This window comes from Mirounga angustirostris, unplaced genomic scaffold (genome assembly GCF_029215605.1).
Source record: "Mirounga angustirostris isolate CCGP_5_RB_7025 unplaced genomic scaffold, mMirAng1.0.hap1 SCAF_11, whole genome shotgun sequence".
Classification (NCBI taxonomy): Eukaryota; Metazoa; Chordata; class Mammalia; order Carnivora; family Phocidae; genus Mirounga; species Mirounga angustirostris.
Window position 1 is genome coordinate 106,194,989 of NW_026991719.1, and position 21,701 is coordinate 106,216,689.

General features: G+C 39.8%; 1 protein-coding gene across 6 annotated transcripts in view; it reads left to right on the forward strand.

Annotated features, from left to right (window-relative positions):
• Positions 1 to 21,701, forward strand: part of OCRL (OCRL inositol polyphosphate-5-phosphatase) — a 53,074-nt gene that overhangs the window by 22,019 nt on the left and 9,354 nt on the right. For 5 of the 6 annotated variants that reach the window (XM_045882302.3, XM_064574549.1, XM_045882310.3 and 2 more), the window contains 9 exons: positions 656 to 772; positions 875 to 1,062; positions 3,087 to 3,198; positions 4,742 to 4,851; positions 6,375 to 6,510; positions 11,467 to 11,577; positions 12,220 to 12,385; positions 12,650 to 12,885; positions 21,397 to 21,420. In XM_045882302.3, coding sequence (XP_045738258.1) covers positions 656 to 772; positions 875 to 1,062; positions 3,087 to 3,198; positions 4,742 to 4,851; positions 6,375 to 6,510; positions 11,467 to 11,577; positions 12,220 to 12,385; positions 12,650 to 12,885; positions 21,397 to 21,420 — 1,200 coding nt within the window. The remainder of the gene's footprint in view (positions 1 to 655; positions 773 to 874; positions 1,063 to 3,086; positions 3,199 to 4,741; positions 4,852 to 6,374; positions 6,511 to 11,466; positions 11,578 to 12,219; positions 12,386 to 12,649; positions 12,886 to 21,396; positions 21,421 to 21,701) is intronic. The other variant, XM_054509159.2, reaches the window with a different exon arrangement.

A 21,701-nucleotide genomic window follows, 5' to 3' on the forward strand; every position in this document is an offset into this window, starting at 1 on the left:
ACTTTAGCAAGGTGGGCCAATTTATTGGTCTTTAGAAAGCATGTGGTAGAGGCTACCAGAAGAGTTATTTTAATTACATGGCTACCACAGTAAGCCCTTTAAAAGTAGTCATCTGAACATTTTTCATTTACTTCTTCTAACAGTTGGTAATAGGTAATAAAAATCCTGAGCGTGTTACTCCTGTCATATAGGTCCCTGACTAACACGTATTTCAGATGTATTTCTAGCTCTAGTTCTCAGACTTAAAATAATCAAAGTAAAAAATATTGCTATTTTATAAATTTTAATTTCTTAAGAAATTGGAAATCAGAAACTAGGAAGGAGAAGTGAAAGGAACAAACTGGGATAGGGGTTTTTTATTGATTTTTTAATACTATCTACTCCTGGTAGGTTTACAAGTGATTAAAATAATGGATCCTAGAGCTGAGTGTACTTGATGTCCCCAAAGACTTTTAACTCCTATTGGTCAGAGTCAGATAAGAGCTTCCCCAGAGAAATTTTGTTTCCTTTGTATGGGGTCCCCTGGGAAATTAGAGGATTTGGATTCAGATTTGAGCATCATTAATATCTTCTTGGTGGAAAATTAGTTGTGTGACTAGATGTGTGGCAAAGAGTGGTATTAACATGAACCTTCTTCTAACTCCCTGGAACTCAGGTTCAACTAGTCCGCCTTGTTGGGATGATGCTCCTCATATTTGCCAGAAAGGACCAGTGGCGCTATATCCGTGATGTTGCTACAGAAACAGTTGGAACTGGAATCATGGGGAAAATGGTGAGTTACTTTGGAAATGAGCTTGATTATTATTTATGTCCGTGTGAAGTTTAACTGCTAGTTGTGTCTTTGTACTAACTGAATAATTACTCTTGCTTACAGGGAAACAAAGGTGGGGTAGCTGTGAGATTTGTATTTCACAACACTACCTTTTGTATTGTCAATTCCCACCTGGCTGCCCACGTGGAGGACTTTGAGAGAAGGAATCAAGATTATAAGGACATCTGTGCACGCATGAGTTTTATGGTCCCAAATCAGACCCTCCCACAGCTGAACATCATGAAACATGAGTGAGTGGTTAAATCTCCTTTGGCCTTTGAATAGTGGGGCTGAGAAGAGATTAAACGGATAGGAAACTGAAGAGTGAAGGATTACCATTTAGGGATTGGGGTCGCAAAGAAGAGAGGGTTTTTGAGGAATAGCAGATTCATTGAGGCAGAGAAATCAGATTTGCTATCGGAGGTAGGATTAGTTCTGTTAGTGGCCATGTAAGAATAATGCTGGAGGTGTCTGTCAGCTGGAGTCAGTTTTTATTGTTTTTTATTATGAAATAGAAATGTTTATTGTAAATGTAATAAAAGATAAAATTAAAAGTAGAAATCACTGTGCTCTCCCCAGCCAGTCTCTCAGAGGAAACTGTTAGTAACATTTCACTGTGTATCCTGGAACTGTGCTGTCCATTGTGACAGCCAGTAGCCATAAGTGGCTATTAGACACTTGAAAGTAGCTAGACCAAATTGAGATGTGCTGTAAGCATAAGCTGTACATTGGATTTCAGAGACTTAGTAGGAAAAATGTAAAATATGTCAGTTTCTCAATGTTGATTACGTGTTGAAATGATAATCTGGATATATTGAGTTAAATGAAATTTATTGTTAAAGTTATTTTTACTTGTTTCTTTTACTTTTTAAATGCAGCTACTAAAAAATTTAAAATTACATCTGTGACATGCATTTTATTTCCTTTGTTCTAGACCTTTCTCTATATACAAACACATGCACACTTATTATATAGGACTATATTGTCCTATTATTGTGGGTCTCTTTCCAAGCCAGTGTGTATATGTGTGTGTGTGGGTATTATATTACCTGTATTAATGTATACATTATAATGTATACATTGTATATATTATGTGTATATATAGATCTATATATTATATGAATTATAGATATATATATTCTTAGTGACTGTGAATCATTAAGAATAGGGGCAATGGAGATGTAGACAACAATGGATCGATAGGATGAGAGAAAGGTTCTTGGAGAATAGGACTTAAGGATAGAAGCAGAAATCAGTTGAGGCATGGATTGGGTGGTAGAAAATGATGTCAAGAAATTAATAATGGTAATTGAAATTCTGAGAGAGTGGTTTGAGATGGGAATTAGTAGGAAAAAAAAGATAATTTGGATATTAGAATCAGTAGAGTAGGGTAATTGAGGAAAGAGTAGGGAAGGGTAGTGATATTGGCCTGTTTCCATATTGTCTCAACAATTAGGATCATATACAGTTCTGTATCATGGTAGTAAAGTCAAGGCCTTGACATTAATAAAAAGTTGCCCTGAAATTCCTTACATTTATTTCCTCAGAATTCCAGAAATTTCATGTTGCATTTAAGATTGGCAAAGAGACCCATTCAGGACTTGAGATAGCTCATAAGGAGAATCCCTTTTAGTGTAGTAATTTCAGAGTCTGCCCTATGGGGGCTCTCAGCACATCTAGGCGCCTGTTACGGTGATTGGGAGCCTGAGACTCCTGTGGCAAGCCAGTCTCCTTCCTGCCTGGGACTTGGACTGTGGATCTGGGGCAGGAATAGGCAGATTGGCTATAGTGGAGAGCTGTGGACCTACTTTTGCTAGGGTCCTGACTGGGAGAGCTGTCATTCAGACCACGCAGACCTTAGTGGAGAGCCTGCAGAACGTCAGGGCTCAGAGAGGCAGAAAATGTTCAGATTCTCTTCCCTTGGAGACCTGGCAGGCAGCCAGACAAAATTTTGGCACTAGTCCAGCAAATAAACTACATGCTTCTTTTAGGCAGTTAACTCCTTGGCTTCTGAATCCCACACATAATACTGTATTTCCCTATCTTTGTTCTTCGCGTATGGAATGCCTATCTTCCCACCTATTTGGTAATCCCTGGTCCTTCACAGGTGTTGGGAGTACTTCACTCCAAAGGATAAGTTACAGCTTAAACCCTTTGTCTCAGGTAGTGATAAATGAATCCTTATCAATAATCTACCTAGCTTTCTTTTCTCCATTTTCTCTGACTTTTTATGCTAATTATTGCTACTCCTGTTCATGTATTTCTTGATCTTCAGTGTTGTCATCTGGTTGGGAGATTTGAACTATAGACTTTGTATGCCTGATGCCAATGAAGTGAAGAGTCTTATTAACAAGAATGACCTTCAGAGACTCTTGAAATTTGACCAGGTGAGTAAATTTTCATGTTGTAGGTACTTTCCTAAGTGGCAGATAAAATTGTTAGGTTTATGAGATACGTGTGTGGCAGGTGTGTCTTTAGGAATAGATGGAAAGGTCTCTGTCCTGGGGAAACAGTGTGACTAGTGATGCAGCGAATACACACAAGGTTTGTGGTGCTTTTATTAAGTGCTTGGATAGGAACAGGGGAGAGAAAAAGTAAATATAACATTTGTTCATTGTCTTTATCAAGAAGAGATTTGAGAGATTTATATAAATAAGTTGGAGAATGGGTGGGGTTAACTGGAGAGTACTTCCTGGAGGAAGTGGGCTTACAGCTATGTTGATGTGGTTTGGCAGATGGAACAGGGAAAGTTGCTCTATGATTACTTGGCAGGCTTAGCAGCAGTGTGGAGGTAAAAGAGGGAGGCCCTGTGAAGGGATTGGGAAGAACAGAAGAGAAGTTTGGGATAAATAACACAGACTGTGGTCTAATGGGAACTGATTGAGAAGTTGGGGCTATCTGGCTTATAGATGTTAAAACCTGTGGGAAAAGCATTGATTTGGTAACATTTTTATAAAACTTGATATTCAGGAACCTAGTTTTCTGTAAATTTGCCTTGGAGCCTGGCACGTGACTTGAATTTTTACTTCAGCTTATGGATACTGGTTGCTAAAAGTGAATGCTTATGGAGGGAAGAAAATGTTTCAACTTAATTTTAATGTCTTTAAATCCTTATGTAAGCCTTTTTGACCTTCAGAAATAGTAAAAATTTAGGAGTTTTGCAGTCGAATGGTTTTTTATAGTGAGCCTTATTTGGCTGTATCTTTCTTCATATTGAAGTTGGCTGGTGGATTTCTTTGCATTTCTTCCTCTGTCATGCTTCCAAAGCGGGTACAGTTGGAATAAATTCTAAGTCTTATGTAATTCTGATAAAGTATTTGAGTAAGGATAACTTTCAGAATGCTCTGTAACAATTCACTGAATTTGGCTTTTGGAGTTATACATTCAACATTTGTGTGTATGGTTTTTTTTTTAATTAAAATTGTGCTAGATGGTTCCTGCCCAACTTTGGAGAACTTACGATTATTCATATTTCATTTTTCCATTTTCTTTTTTTTAAGGATTTTTTTTTTAAATTTATTTATTTGAGAGAGAGTGAGAGAGAGAGAGCACAAGAGGGGGGAGCGGGAGAGGGAGAAGCAGACTCCCTGCCGAGCAGGGAGCCCGATGCGGGACTCGATCCAGGGACTCCAGGATCATGACCTGAGCCGAAGGCAGTCGCTCAACCAACTGAGCCACCCAGGCGCCCTCATTTTTCCATTTTCTAATGACTGTTAGCAATAAGAAATTAGTGATGTGCTCATAATGAGCATCCTACCTGTGGGTGAGTTTAGATGCTATGGGAATGGCAAGATTTTAATTCACAAGGTACAGAAATTTTATTTATCAGTTGCAAAGGCTGTGGAACTAGATAATTAGAAATGGCTGATCAACCTGATTATCACTTGTATTAAGATGGTGTTACCCTACTTATGTGATGTTTCTTTCTAGCTAAATATTCAGCGCACACAGAAAAAAGCTTTTGTTGACTTCACCGAAGGTGAAATCAAGTTTATCCCCACTTATAAGTATGACTCTAAAACAGACCGATGGGATTCCAGGTAAAGTAACAAGAACCTCCTCCTGGAGTGGGTTCAGGCCTGGTCTTATTTCTGTCCCTCTATGTTGGTAAAGGGCTAGGAATTTTTTCAGTCATGCCAGAAGCAGATATAAAAACTTAATGGCTCAGTGCTATTACAGAAGAGTTTTTAATTCATGTGTACTCAAAGATGAGCTTATCTTAAGAAAGTATTGCTTCTGTGTCAGAGCTATTGAAGTTTTATGGGCTGCCTGCAATGCCTTATTTCTATCCTCTAAACAGACTTGCTTAGATTTTAACATTTCTGATTCCACCGCTATTTCCTTACCGATTGTCCTGTTCTGAATGTTTTTTCCCAAATTGTTTCTCAACTCCTTAACTCAGAACACCAGAAAGTGAGCCATGAAAGGCTCTTCCAGCACAATGGTTCTCAGTCCTGACTACACATTAGAATGTCTTGGGGACTTTTTAAAATACTGATGCTTGCCTCTGCAACTGCTAGAAAAAGCTAAGAGCTACTGTCTATTGGGGGGGGGGGCGCTTTGATTTCCTAATTACCCCCAGTAAAGCACGCCTCTCAGTATGTTCCTGGTAACTATTTGTCTTCTACCTACTATCTCTTTGTTTCCTATGGTGTCCTAGCTGGCTGAGCCCAGAAGCTTGGAAGAGAAAGAAAATCCCTGGGCATATTCAACTTCTTTAGACTCAGAGCACTAGGGTGGGTTGGAGAGGAGTCTGTATCTCTGTGCCCTGAGGGAACTGGTCAGCAAGTAAAAAGTGACACTGACAGATCTTGTACACTTCACCTTGTTTCTCCCACTCACCTGACTTGAGAGTCATTTGAAGAGCTACAGATAAGAACTTATTTGTGTCCCCTTCTGGATCAGGTGTACAAGGTGCTGCTTATTTTAATAGAATGATGAATAAGCTTTTTCCCTAACCTTGGTAATCTGTGGACTGTTATATGTTCAGAATTGCATGCTTAGATGTTAGTTCATCTCTATCTGAAGAAGCTAGACTTGTCATGAAAGTCTAGGTTTAAAGGAGAAATCTCTACTATTACTTATCTCCAGAAATTAAGCCCTGTCGTGGAATTTAGGATTGGAGTTTTAGATTTTTATTAGTTGTCTATCTGTGTAAAATGTCACTGCAGTTCATCGAACAAAGTGTGCTGAATATAATCCTGACCTTCTGAGGATATTTTAAGAAGGGGCTATTATATTTTCCCCTGGGACAACATTGTTGAAGGAGCAACATTGTTGAAGATATAATGCTAATTTGGGGAACACAGTTTATTCATTCATTAGATAACTATTCATTGAACACCTACTTTGCATAAGATAATGTGCTAGAGGTTGGGAATTCAGTAGCAAACAAGCAGACACAGACCCTTTACAGAGCTTGAATATAGTAGGGAATATTATAGTTGGGATCATTAGGGAAGGAGAAGCATATAAAAGACGGCCTACCCAGGTCTGAACCAGTGTGGTAGGTATTACATTCTTGTGTGGTATGTTCCCTTTATTATTCTTTCTTTATTTGCAGTGGGAAATGTCGGGTTCCAGCCTGGTGTGACCGGATTCTTTGGAGAGGAACAAATGTTAATCAGCTTCATTACCGGAGTCACATGGAACTAAAAACCAGTGACCACAAGCCTGTTAGCGCCCTCTTCCATATTGGGGTAAACACTTGTTTGTTCACTTATTTGTTTCTGTGTTAAAAGTATTCTTAGAACATCATTTAGACTCAAAACAGATCAGTAGTTTACTGAGCCATAAATGTTACCATAACCAAATAATCATTTGCAACATTGAGAAATTAGTGCCCTCAACCCTCCTAAATGCTGTCCATATGGTTCTTAATGTGCTAGGCCTTTTAGTGACACAGATGTTTCTCATGCTGCATAATGGCTGGGTGGTAACCTTAGCCTCCTAAAGTTGTTATACATAAGGAAGAGTTAGAAGCTAGGTTTTAAAGAATGAGTAGCCTCTCATCAGATAAATAGGAAGGGAAGCCCTGGGAGAGAGGTTCCAAGTGGAGGGGTGGGGACAGCAGGAGCAAAGGCATAGACTGGTCGGCATACAACCAAATCTGTATCTTACCTTAAAAGGCATGTTGTCAGCCATACTATTAGTGAAATTTTCCTGTCCAGGAGCACAGGTTTTAAATGTTTTTTAAGATTTATTTATTCATCTTAGAGAAAGAGAGAGCGTGAGCAGGAGGGGCAGAGGGAGAGGGTGAGGGAGAGAGAATCCCAAGCAGATCCCACGCTGAGTGTGTGGAGCCTGGTACGGGGCTCTATCCCGAGACCCCGAGATCATGACCTGAGCAGAAACCAAGAGTCAGACACTTAACCACTGTGCCACCCAGGCGCCCCCAGGAGCACAAGTTTTAAATTTTTCTTTAACTCTGTTGCATCCTGGCTGGATTGATGGCCAGTTATTTAATTTTTTTGTCTCTGTTGTGAGTAGTTTTTGTTTTCACATTGTATTTTTTGCTGCCTGTTAATAGTATGCAGGTTATGTCTTGGGATCTTATTGATTTATTACAGCTAGTACATTTAGATTATTTCTTGTAGATTTTCCAGACCTACAGTCATGTAATCTGTCAGAATCTATAAAGTGCTGTGCTTGATAGGGTGGACTTTATGGATAGACTGCTTAGATTTGCATCCCAGTTCAGCCACTTTCTGTGTAATCATGGAAAATATATGTAACAGCCCTGTACCTCAGTTTCCTCCTCTATAAAATAGGGATAACAATGGTACTACTTATGAGAATTAATGAGGTAAGACATGTGAAGAACATAAAAGATGTATATTTGATTCTTTTGGCTTCTCAGATTATCACCAACATGTCTTGTTCTACTCCTGTCTTAAAGGGGAATGACTTTGGGGTATTTCCTTTATTTACAAAATTAGGTCTTGGTCTTAGAATAGAATTTAAATTTTATCAAGGCAATTGTGACTTGACTTTTGTCCATTTTGAAATTTTAAAATGATAGTAAATAATAGTGTTTCTCAAATAGTAGCTAGTATGTGCTGGGAACTGTAATGGACAATTTACACACATCTCATTTACTCCTCACAACAGTGCTTTGAGTTAAATATTTCTCATTTAACAGATGAGCAAATGGAGAACCGATGAGTTTAAATAACTTTACAAGCATTCAACTAGAAGGAGAGCTAAGATTCAAATCTTGTCTGTTTAACTCCCAAGCCTATAGATGTTCTTTCCACTAATCCCACAATGCCTCTATAGTTCCAGAGAACTTATTGACTAGATAAACCTTTAGATACTACTTTTAGCCCACCTAATTTCTCGTTTGTACTTGTGGGCTACCCTGTTTTCTTCATTTGGATTCTCTTAATCCATTTTTATTTTTTATTTTTTTTAAAGATTTTTTTTTTTTAATTTGACAGAGAGAGAGAGCAGAGAACAGGAACACAAGCAGGGGGAGTGGGAGAGGGAGAAGTAGGCTTCCCTCCTAGCGGGGAGCCCAATGTGGGGCTCGATTCCAGGACCCTGGGATCACGACCCGAGCCAAAGGCAGACACCCAACGACTGAACCACCCAGGTGCCCCTCTCTTAATCCGTTTTTAAAAGGATGTCTTTCCCCAGACACTAACCTTTTTGGTTTATTCAGCTGTGCTTGGCTTTTTTGTTTGTATTTCTCTTCAGAACTTAGGAATATTTGTAATATTCCACACATATTAATCCAGAGCTCTCAGCAGGATATTTAAAATTTTTCCAAGCTTCCTGTGTGTATTTTTGTGTATCTTTAATAAAGGTCTACCTTTCTAGTTTTTAATACTAAAATTGCACAGGAATTCAAAAGTGCTTTTTCTTTAAAATAAAAAAAAAAGTAAGCAAAATTTACAGATAAGGCTGGAGTTCTTCAATCCCTGTTCTATCCCCCACTCCCATCTTTGCCCAAGACCCCCACTTCCCAGCCAGGCCAACTACCATTATGAATTTATATCTTTCTAGACCAGCACAGTCCAGTAGGTCTTTCTGTGATGATGGAAATAGATATATAGAGAGAGATCTATACTGTCCAGTACAATACTGCTGACTTTAGGTGGCTCCTAATCACTTGAAGTTTGGCTAGTGTGACCGAGAGAGCTGAATTTTCTATTTCATTTAGTTTGAAGTAATGTATATTTAAATGTCCAGATGTGGCTTTTGGCTATTATCTTGAACAGCACAGTTCTAGACTTTTGCATATGTTTTTCTGTTGGCCCATACACAATAGAGTATTGTTCTGTGTGTGGGTGCAAATATTATAAATGGTCTCATTTATAATATGTGTTGGTCTGCAGCTTGCTTTTAAAAAAAATCAGTAGTGTGTCTTGGAGAGCTACCCATGTTATTACCTAAAGATCTAGTTCATTGATCGTCTAGCTCATTCTTAATTCCTAATTTTGTTGGTAATTTCCTTTTCTAAAGTGGGTGTATCAAGTGGTGACATTCTATGGTGTTTTTCCCCTTCATTATCCTTGATGTGCCATTAAGGGGTATGATCATGATAACCCACTGAGGAAAGGCTTTGAGTTTATCGAGTAACCACCCCATATTTTGGTCTCTTGGACATGCTATGATTAGAGGCTTTAAAAAACACATTATATTTTACCACTATTGTTATCAATGACTGTTAACAAAGGGACCAAGTGCTCAATGGCCAATTAACTTTAGAAGACTTGCTGTGGGCTGGCTGAGATTAAGCTGAGATAGGGTTTCCACCCCCGTACTTGGTAATGGGATCTGTTGCATTGGTTCTCAGACTTTGGTGGACATAGAAATTGCCTAGGGAGCTTTTTTTTTTTTTTTTTAAAGATTTTATTTATTTATTTGACAGAGAGAGACACAGCGAGAGAGGGAACACAAGCAGGAGGAGTGGGGGGAGGGGAGAAGCAGGCTTCCCGCCAAGCAGGGAGCCTGATGCGGGGCTCGATCCCAGGACCCTGGGATCAGGACCTGAGCCGAAGGCAGACGCTTAACGACTGAGCCACCCAGGCGCCCCGCCTAGGGAGCTTTTAAAAACTGCAGTAGGCCAAGGCATCTGTATTTTTTTGTATTTTTTTAAAGATTTTATTTATTTATTTGACAGAGAGAGACACAGCGAGAGAGGGAACACAAGCAGGGGGAGTGGGAGAGGGAGAAGCAGGCTTCCCGTGGAGCAGGGAGCCCGATGCGGGGCTCCATCCCAGGACCCTGGGATCATGACCTGAGCCGAAGGCAGACACTTAATGACTGAGCCACCCAGGTGCCCCAAGGCATCTATATTTTTAAGACCTACCTGAATTAATCCTGTTGTATACCTGGTATTTTGGGAATGGTCTTGCACTAGAGGTTCAGATACAACTTCTGGTATTAACTGTGGCAGGGAGCAACTTAGTTGATCTTTTTATATCTTGATATTCTCAACGATCAGAAGAATAATCCTTGCTTTGGTAGCTTTGCAGTTTGTTGTGAAAAGATGACACATGTAAAATACTTTATGAAAAAGCAGTTGCAAAATTTTATAAAAATATTTTAAAAGTATAAAATTCCTCTTAACCTAACACTATAGTGTGGACTCTAGTGATTGCTTGCTCCTCAGTTTTCTAAGCATTATGGTTTAGATATGTAAAAACCTTCCCAGTCTTTGAGATATTTGGCTCAGCTTTGATGCTCTTATTTTCCACATTTGATTTACAACCTTGTCTACATGCATCGGTCCTTTTTTTTTGATATTGAATTTGTAAAGTTTCCTATTCTAAAAAGAAACCGGGACCTCAGTAAGTTAAAATGCTATGTTAATTATGTTCATTTTTGGCATTGATTCGTATGAAGTTTTAATAGTGAAAAAAAAACACACAGCTATATCAGGAAGCCAAATGTGCTGTGTCAGATGGGAAATGTTTTTGATCTATTAGTTAAAATGATTTGTTTGTCCGTTGTCATGCTTTTACTCTAATCTAGGGCATTTTGTATTGGCCGTTTTCTAAAATGGCCATAAGATCTATTTACTAACATACCTTTAGCGTTATATAATCTGTGCATTGACGTTATGATTCTTGGCATTGTGCATAGCAGCTAATAGAATTAAATGCTTCAATCATTTTTTCTGCTGTTTCAATGCTTTGTGATCATTGTTAGAAATGGTAGTAGGTATGTCTTGACACTTATTTTATGCAATGCAGGAAATAATTTTTGCCACAATTGTCACATTTCCCCCCCCACCAAATAACAATGGAGCAAGAAAATAATTTTCCCAAATACTACTGCCAAGCTTCTTAGCACCAAGGTTTGACTTTTCCAGGAAGTTAACCAATTAACCTTATCTTTACCATAAAGTGGGTAATGCTATAATGCTTACTTTAATTTATATTTGTTTGTGACTTTTAAAAAAATTGTCATTTAAAAAAATTGTTAGACTCTTAGAGATTCAAGCTGAGCACACACAAGACTAAAATAAGGATCTGTTTTCTTTGAGGTAAAAGTTGTGGATGGAGTGATATTTCAGAAAGTGTTTGAGGGTGTTTTTGCAATGTTTAAGTGATTGCTGTAACAACCCATTTTAAATTGTTAGGTAGTCTCAAGGGAAGATGAGCTAGGAGCATTTAAGACTGAAAAGAGGGTTTGTTTTCTTTCAGGTGAAGGTTGTGGATGAACGGAGGTATCGGAAAGTGTTTGAAGATATTGTACGCATTATGGACAGGATGGAAAATGACTTCCTTCCTTCCTTAGAACTCAGCAGGAGGGAGGTGAGCAAAAATCCATGGCTTCCCCATCTACTGCTCATCGCAGTTAGTACAGTGGAAACCATGTTTGGTAGAGGAGGCAGCACAGCAAAGTGGTGAAAACCGTGTGTGCTGGAGTCAAACTGCCTCCATTTGGATTCCAGCACTGTCATTTAGAGGCGCATGTCTAACTCTCTCAGAGCCACAGTTTCCTTTTCTGGTTAAAGGGGTGGTTGTGCGGATTACATGAGTTAATACATGTGAAGCTCTTAAAACAGCTCCTGGCGTGAAGTAAGCCCTCAGATGTTAGCCGCTCTTACTTAATATTTCAGAGTTGCTGGTTAGTTCATATCTCAGGAACCAGGACTGACTTGGTCACGGGATGAATGTCCTGACCCAAGGTTGGGTTACCCTCTTAGGATCTCAGGAACAATCAGAGTAGCCTAGAGAAGTAGCAAGAGCTGCCTAGTTCCTCCTCTGCTGGTGTGAATACAGTAGGAAATGAGAGGGCATGGTATACAGCTGGCTCAGTTGGTGAATGCATACAGCAGTTGCACACCTGGTTAATAATTACTTTATTCTTTATTCATATTCTCTATGGAATAATCCAACTGACATACTCCCCCTACTAGTGATGCATGTTTGTGTCTGTCTGTTATTCCCCAGTTTGTGTTTGAGAATGTGAAGTTTCGGCAACTACAAAAGGAGAAGTTCCAGATCAGCAACAATGGACAGGTTCCCTGCCATTTTTCTTTCATCCCTAAACTTAATGACAGCCAGTACTGCAAGCCATGGCTTCGGGCTGAACCTTTTGAGGGCTACTTGGAGCCAAGTGAGTTGTCCCTTTACCATTGTCTCTGCTTGCAATGTACCATCTCCCCATGACTCCCATGCCTCCCTTTGTTTAACTTCTTGTTTTCTAACCACATGTCTCTTACCTTCACTGTCATTATATTGCGGAGACCTCTTTTGTGTGTCCAGTGTCTCCTCCATCACTTGGTGATTTTTTAGAGGACACTACTTCTGTTGGTTCTCATCTCCCTTTTGCTCTTCCACCAGAAGTTTCTGTTACCGTGTGTCATTTCTTATATTTCAGATGAGACAGTGGACATTTCCCTTGATGTGTATGTCAGCAAAGACTCTGTGACCATCCTGAATTCAGGGGAAGATAAGATTGAAGATATTCTAGTCCTTCACCTGGATCGAGGCAAAGATTACTTCTTGACCATTAGTGGAAATTACCTCCCAAGTTGTTTTGGTACATCCTTAGAGGCTTTGTGCCGAATGAAAAGACCAATCAGAGAAGTTCCTGTCACCAAACTCATAGACTTGGTAAGAAACATTCTAAGACATGGAACCTCCTCTAGATGTAATTTTCATAATACTTAAGGGATGTCCTCATTGTCTCTATGCTTTCTCTTTTGTCGGGGTTGGGGGAATTGTCAGGTGATAAATAAGAACAAGAATGTCACTTTACTCTAGCACTACTTTCATTAGGTAAGCCTAAAAGGAAAGAGAAAAGAGCAATCCGTAATTGCCTCTTGTCAGGAATATAACATGTAATACTAAGTTCACTGAATTAGATTAAAGGCTCCCTTCTCAAAGGTCTAATGCTTATTTGTTATGCTCTTCATACTTTAAGTCACTCTTGTATAAATTAGCATGTATGCAAGGTACAGTAATTGGGGGGGGCAGTATTATCCTCAGTAAACACATGAGAAAGCTGAGGCACGGAAACAAGAACTTGCCCAAAGTGGAATAAGTTAGTGACAAGTCTGTCCCCCAGACTTTCTGATTCCCAGTTCAGTAACTCCTCACTGTATCATCATATCTAATCCCAAACTTGGCTGCATGTTGCAGATCAGACCCGTAAATGAACCTCAGAGTACCTGCCTCAGAATCCCCCAGGGATCCTTGAACAAGTACACATTCTCCACCACCACCCCCACTCACCTCTGGCAATGGAATCACAGCCACGGGACGCAGGGCTTAGGAACCTGCATTTTATCAGCATCCCGGATGATTATAATGTGCCCTGAAGTTTGCTCCATGTTTAATGGGACACACTTAACAAAAGGAAGGAGTAGGATTTCCCCTCCCTGACACCAAGCTCTAATATCAGTGTCCTTATGGAAGAAATGCTTATTATTTTCAGTAACATAAACTGATTTTTTTTTTTTTTTGAGAGAGAATGAGAGAGAGAGCACATGAGAGGGGGGAGGGTCAGAGGCAGAAGCAGGCTCCTTGCCGAGCAGGGAGCCCGATGCGGGACTCAATCCAGGGACTCCAGGATCATGACCTGAGCTGAAGGCAGTCGCTTAACCAACTGAGCCACCCAGGCGCCCCATAAACTGATTTAGTAACAAGTTCATCCTATTAAGAACTCTTCTTCTAGATGAAAATATTGCTGCACCCAAAGTGTACAGACCTCTTTGGGCTATAAAAGCATACTCTTGGTCTTTTACCAAAGAAAATGAGGCGATGTGACAGCCACACTTTATCATTTCTATTAGTATTCATGTTGATCCTTTCAGCCTCACCAGAACAGTGATTTTATCATCTAGTGAGGAGGGCTAGACCAGCGCGCAGGCTGCTGGCTTGTCTGAATGGGATCTGTTCTGTTGCCATGGAATTGTTTTAGCTATGACTCAGATGGCAGATTAAAACACTTGAGTCCAGTCCCAGCATTCTTTCTTGGAATTATACTTGTTTCCCTAGAGCTCTCATGACTGTGTGTATTACCTCTGTTTGAGAGAGAACCATTTTCTTCAGAAATTCACATCCTTACATTCTGTTATTTCTTATGATACTTGTTTTCTCTTTGACTACTATATTCTGCCTTTCAAATTTAATATTTCACCATTTAGGATATATTCCAAATGAAGTTTCCCCTTTTTTCCCTGCCCCCTTCCCTCCATCCTAAACACCATTTCCCAGCTTTCTTTTTTCCAACTTTTAATTATGAAAGTGGCAAATGTGCAGAAGAATGGAAAGAACAATACAGTGAACCCCCATGTGCCTTGCAGATATAGATGTGTTTTTCTTTTTTTCTGCTGTACCATTTGAAATAAAGTAGTGATATGTGACTTCACTGGTGAACACATTAGCCTGCCTCTCTTAAGAAAAAAGGCAATTTCTTTATAAGCACAATACCATTATTATGCCTAAGAAGACTAGCCACTCCATATTTCAGTTTCTCCAGTTGTCCCAAGAATTTTTTGATAGCTTTTTGAAGCCAAAATCTCATCTGGATTCATGTAATACCTTTGGTGAGGTCTCTGCAATCTCTCTTATTTTTTTAAAGATTTTATTTATTTGAGGGGCGCCTGGGTGGCTCAGTCGTTAAGTGTCTGCCTTCGGCTTGGGTCATGATCCCAGGGTCCTGGAATCGAGCCCCGCGTTGGGCTCCCTGCTCGGTGTGAAGCCTGATTCTCCCTCTCCCACTCCCCCTGCTTGTGTTCCCTCTCTTGCTGTGTCTCTCTCTGTCAAATAAATAAATAAAATCTTTTTTAAAGATTTTATTTGAGAGAGAGCAAGCACGAGTGGGGGAGCAGAGGGAGAAGCAGACTCCCCACTGGGCAGGGAACCCAACTCAGGGTTCCATCCCAGGACCCCCAGATCATGACCTGAGCTGAAGGCGGATGTTTGACTGAGCCACCCAGGTGCCCCTCTACAGTCTCTTTTAGAGTAGAACAGTTCTCCCCTTTTATTTCTTTAATGACATTGACTTTTTAAGAGTCCAGGACAGTTGCCCAATCAAGGATCCACCATTTCCTAAATTGTCTGTTTCCTCTTGGTAACTGTTTAAATTTAATCCTTTCGTACTCCTTCCTTTCACTTTATTTCCTGTAAACTGGAAACATTTTGGTCAGAGTTGGCAGAGGCATTACGATACCCTTTATTGTAATTGTCCTGTATTAATTAGAGTGACTGGAAGGAGGTTCAACCAGTGTGAAAATGTTTTATTTTGTTTAAAATATTATCAGGTAATTCATTGTTTGACCATGAATAGGAAGTAGCCAAAATCTTTAATGGAGTTAATGGGTCTGTAGGAAGCCCTTTTCCTTCTTTTTTGTGCACAAATGATTCGAGGTTTAAAAAAATAGAACCCTGATAATTTTTTCATTATGAAATTCTGAGTTCTTACTAAATTGTATATGTGTGGTCATCATTTATTCTTTTAAAGCTTTTATTTTGTAGAATATAGGGTTCCTTTTTTAAGTTTTCATTTATTTATTTGAGAGAGAGAGAGGGAGAACACAAAGGGAGAATGAGAGAGAGAAGCAGACTCCCCGCTGAGCAGAGAGCCCAATGTGGGACTCCATCCCAGGACCCTGGGATCGTGACCTGAGCTGAAGGCAAAATATAGGGTTCTGATTCTTTTTTTTTTTTTTTTTAAGATTTTATTTATTTGACAGAGAGAGACACGGCGAGAGAGAGAACACAAGCAGGGGGAGTGGGAGAGGGAGAAGCAGGCTTCCCGTGGAGCAGGGAGCCCGATGCGGGGCTCGATCCCAGGATCCTGGGATCATGACCTGAGCCGAAGGCAGACGCTTAACGACCTGAGCCACCCAGGCGCCCCTAGGGTTCTGATTCTTTCCACAGCCTGTCACATTTTATTAAATTCCAGTATCTCATTGATGATAAAGTTATCCATATTAGTGTGGGGCAATAAACAAGAAATCTAAGATTATCTGTACCCCGTTTGTAATATCTTCCCACTCTGTTTTGACTTGATTTTGACCTACAGTGCTTTCTTATATTTGTTCATATTTGTTCCAAGACCCAAAATGATATTTCAGATCCCTTGAGATGATGCTATTAATAATGATACCTATTATCCACTATTACATTATTTACTCTAAAATTTTGGTGAAAACAGAAATGAGTTCAGTGCCTACGTTGACTTTCCATGTACTGTTTTCAGAAAGATTCTTGTGTCACACCCTCTTCGCACCAAATGTGGAATGAAATAACTGGCATAAGTCCTTTTCGTTCTTCTTGCCCTTCTCAATGACCATGACTTTGCCACTACTAGCATAGTTGGAATTAGCACAAATGGCAAACAGAGGAGAATTTGTTTGTAATTTTCTTTATTCTTTTCCAGACTAAAGATAGATTTTTCTAGTTTTTTAACTAGCATATTAACTAGCGCATAATCATCAATATTTATTCATTACACACTGAATACGAAGTATTACAGAGTTTATGTGGGTTCTGTAATTTAGTGGTGATGAAAGTTTACTTATGTGTACAATATGGCTAAATTCTAAATCAAGGTTAATAGGCAGTTTGGTTAAAGGTAATCTAAACATTAACTACTTCTACTAGCTGATGTCCAATATGTTTGGTAAATCAATATTTTGGAAAGACATTTAGAATGAGAGTTGTGGAACTTGTAATTTGTATTAACAATAGATTCCTGTGCTGTTTACTCAAGCCTTATATGCTATAAAAGCTTATTGATCGACCAGCTAATTTCTATAAAAATCAATCTCAGAACCAGCCTATTTTGGCTTTTTGAATATTTGATTTATGTAACATTAACATAACTAGAAAGAAATTCAGCAGATAAGAATAAAGTGGACTAGAAAGGTGATTTGGGGTTCATCATAGAAGTATTTTGAGTCAAGTCCAAGTACTGAAGAAATATGTATTAACATATTGGGTGAGCAGGTTCTTCCAGGTGTAAGGGACATCATGAATAAATGTTAGAAGGTGAAAGCAAAAAGACCATATATGAAAAATTATAAGATTTCCCTGAGAAGAATGAAGATTTTAAAAAAAGAGTATGTGAGGCTGGTTGGGTGGGTTGGGAGCAGGGGATAGAGCGTCTTGAAGTCAACAGATGAGTGTGCTGGAGCCACAGGGCATCTACAACTATCAGAAGGCTTTTATGAGTAGTATGAGGTTGGAAATTGACATATTTGGAGGAATAGTCTGGTGTTGCTTATAGATTGGACTAATGGAGAGACCAGGTTTGAACTTAACCAGATCTGGTTAAAGGTGTTGCTGGTAGATAGAGACAAAAAAAAGGTTGAGGGATGGGTGGACAGGCTATACTTGCTTGGGGACATGTTTATTTGGAGAACTATATCAAAGTGTGAAATAACAAGAATAACAGCTTGGTGATTATTTCATCCCTAGTGGTCTTTTCACTAAGTGTTTACTTCGTCTTACTGATCCAACCACTCATTTCTTATCCTGTTAGGTGTATAGTTTGTGTTTCTTCTCTTTATAGTTCACATGAACTAATCCTTTCTAGAACTTTGATATCCATTCAGTTTCCTGCTTTTTATTTTTAAAGTTGAATCTGCCTCTAAGTGACTCTTTTACATTATTTAACTGCATTTACTACTGGCAAAATTCCTCTATGGATGAATGTTGGAGTGAATAATGATTTGCAGTGCATTTGTAGCTTGCCATGGTTGCCCCACTGGGGAATCCTGAATTAGGTTCCCTTTTTAAATGTGATCAACACACAGCCTTTTGCAGAGAGTGGGCAGGTCAGTTGAACTAAGTGATTATCAGTAACCTTAGGACTACCTTAGGAGTATGCTGTTTATTAGTGGAGGCTAAGTGATGTTTCTGTTTTCAGAATCAAGCCTAGTGTTAAAATAAATATTATTTACATCTACTATATGCCTGTAGCCTGAGAAGTAAACTCTCAGTGTAAATGTGCTGCTCTTCCACCAGTATCTAATCAAAGTCCTTTTGATTCTTCTCTCAGAGTTTTCTCTTTTATCCAGTCATTTTTAAAAATATATTTTCCCATTATTCAAGTGTTTACTCCTTTTTGACCTACCTTGATAGCCTTTTAAGAATTCCCTTTGCCTTGGGACATCTGAGCGTCTGCCTTCGGTTGGGGTCATGATTCCAGGGCTCTGGGATCGAGTCCCGCATCAGGCTCCTTGCTCAGCAGGGAGCCTGCTTCTCCCTCTGCCTGTCGCTCCCCCCCGCTTGTGTGCTGTGCATGCGTGCGCTCTCTCTCTCTCTCTCTGACAAATAAGTAAATAAAATCTTAAAAAATAACAACAAAAAACAATTCCCTTTGCCTCTATCACTACCCTTTCATTTTTCCTCTTCAGGGCTGTCAAACTGATCTTCCTGTAATACAGCTTTGGGGCCTATGACTTCCTTAAAGGTAGTCAGTGACTCCTCCATCCCTACTAAATACAATCCAAATTGCTTTACCTGTCATTCAAGTTCCCCTAAAGTCTGACTTCAACATTCCTTTTCATATTTATTTCCCACTGCTTTTCTCAACATTCCCCCAGGCTCCCTATAGAACAGATGACTGACTTTTCCCTACTCCCACCTTGGGATTTACCTTCTCTGAACCTGTGTTTATTTTCGCCCCTCCCACTTGTAGTGTCCCCACCCCATCTCTACTCTTTAAAATCCTATGAATCTTTTTTAAATTTTTTTAAAGATTTTATTTATTTATTTGAGAGAGAGAGAATGAGAGACAGATAGCAAGAGAGGGAAGAGGGTCAGAGGGAGAAGCAGACCCCCCGCTGAGCAGGGAGCCCGATGTGGGACTCAATCCGGGGACTCCAGGATCATGACCTGAGCCGAAGGCAGTCGCCCAACCATCTGAGCCACCCAGGCGCCCTAAAATCCTATGAATCTTTTAAGGGCTAGTTAGGCCCCATCTCTATTATAAAAAGTCCCCTGATAGCCCCAGCTAAAAGCTATCTCCTTCCTTTGAACCCCTGTTTTGTTTGTTTTTCCTATTAACCATTTATTGAGAACCCATATTTGTGAGTTATAACAATATCAGGCTATAAATTCTGGGACTTCTTACCCCAACTCAATTGCAAACCCAAGTCAGGGACCATACTGTTTTCTTCTGTATAGCATCATTTTTCATCCTCCCCCTCCAACACCCTCCAAAGGCATGCCTTGCACTAGTAGATGGTCACTGCTTGAAGAAAGCTTATTTGAGGGCCTGGTTGGACAGGTTAGTATATGAAAACTCTGCCTAGTTTTACTCATTTTGTCATGTGTCATGTATTCATGGGAGGCAAAAGAGAGAAGTCTGTTAGGCAGGTTCTACAATTTCTTAATAAGTCGTCCTAAATTTTAAAAAAGGTTGTACTCCAAAATTGTGTGAAATTAGATGTTTGGCACTCAGAATTTAACTTTTAAATTAAAAAAATATTGTAATTACAATATTATAAATATTGTATACTTCATAAAGCAATATTACTTTATTTTTATCTCACTTCATATGTGGTATTTAGAAGTGTAGGTAAACCTACAAGAGCCTGTTTAATTCATAATGTATCTAAAAATAATAAAATATCTACCCACCATATATATAACAGTCATTTGGGGGAAATGCATTTAGCATTGCTATTTGGAACATCAGGAAACACATACTCCCCCGCCTCCAGCCTCCTGCACATCTTTCATAGTGAGATCGGGACTTCTCCTTTTACTGTCAGACCTGAGAAGTGTGATTTATACTCAGGTTCTTGGTGGCCCATGGCAGAATTGGGAGGATTCCAGTTGGGAGTGGCTGGGGAGGTGCTCGTCCACTGCACTACACTGCCCTGCCATGCCTGGATTTTAGGCTGCCTCCTTAACCCTACAAAGCAGATATTATTCTCCCTGTTTTAGAGATGAAAAAACTGAGGCTTTATGAAGTTTAGTCACTTGCCTGATGTCTGTACAAAATTAATCGGGGGCAGAACAAAGATTTGAACCCAGGGCTGTCTACCACCAGTGCCCGTGCTCTCTCTGCTAACCATGGTGCTTTGTTTCTCACTGTCTTTTTCACAGCTTTCCCCTGCCTCTCTGCCCAGGAAGCAGCCAGATTGTACTTTTTGAGTTGTCTAGGGGACCATAGTGGTAATGACTGTAGAGTCCGTCAGACCTGAGTTCTAATCCTGATCCTGCCACTTAATACCTAATAGTATGACCTTGGGCAAATAATTTAAGCTCTCAGAGCCTCGGCTTCCTCATCTGTAAAATGGGAATAATAGCTACTTTGCACACTTGTGCAGACTAAATGACACTGTCCATGAGCACTTTACGCACTTCCCACTACATGGCATGTGCTCCCTACATGGCGGCAGTAACTATCGTTGCGGTGCTTGTTATTGGATTGTAATAAGAGCACAAAAGATGGGAGACCATTAACAAGGTGCCTTTTTCCTTCTCCCTTGCTGCTTCTTCCTCTTACACACTATAGGAAAACATGATAGGGGGTAATGATGGGTCTTCTGGTCCACAAAGGTCTGAAATGAAATAAATTTACAATTCAGAGGGGCCTCTATGTTTGGGGACTCTCAGGTCCTTTGAAGAGGGGAATAGGTATGGGGTGAGGGAAAAGAGTGTGGGATACTGCCTGGGGGGCCAACTAGGGTGAGAGGAATGGCAGTAGAGAGGGGAGAAGCCAATCGTCTCCTTCCGAATGCTGCCATCGGACTCCCATTCACCCATCGGGTGGCATTAGTATGAGGTAAGAAGCCACACAGTGTAGCAGCAGGGCCTGCCTCCAAGTAGCACGTGGAAAGGAGCCACCATTGGGCATTTGGCCAGGTCAGCTGTCAGCTGCCAAAGGACACAAAAGTCTAGGACTACGCATGTATGTTTCTTGAGTGATAATCTCAGTAAACTACATGAAAATTTAATATGTGTAGTAGAGAACTTTGCATATGAGAACATGTTCCATTTTCAACAATAATGATTTATTTGGAAAATTTAAAGCTGTTTAAAGTGTACGTATCTAGTAAGCTAGTGAGTTCTAATAATACTGATCTGTTTCTAATTCTGTAAATTAATTCAAGTAAATTTCTGTCTGTCAATGACTTTCTTTTCCTGCTCTGCTCTCAGGAAGAAGACAGCTTCCTAGAAAAGGTAATGCAATCCATGGGTGGTTATGTGTTTCCTGGGCTTGATTAACAGTTAACTGTGGTTCCTGGAATCTGTCCCTAGTCTTTCCCATGTCAGAGTCCTCTGACTCCACAAGACTCCACCAAAGTCCTGTCAGCTGTCTCTAAAGTATGTCTGCAGGCACAGAAGAGATTTTTGCTGCACCAGTCATCACTGAGACCCAGTACATAAAAAGTACATAGGACTCCAGTTCCAGATTTGTATGTTTAAAATGAGAAGTAATTAAGAGCTGTCTTGATGTATCT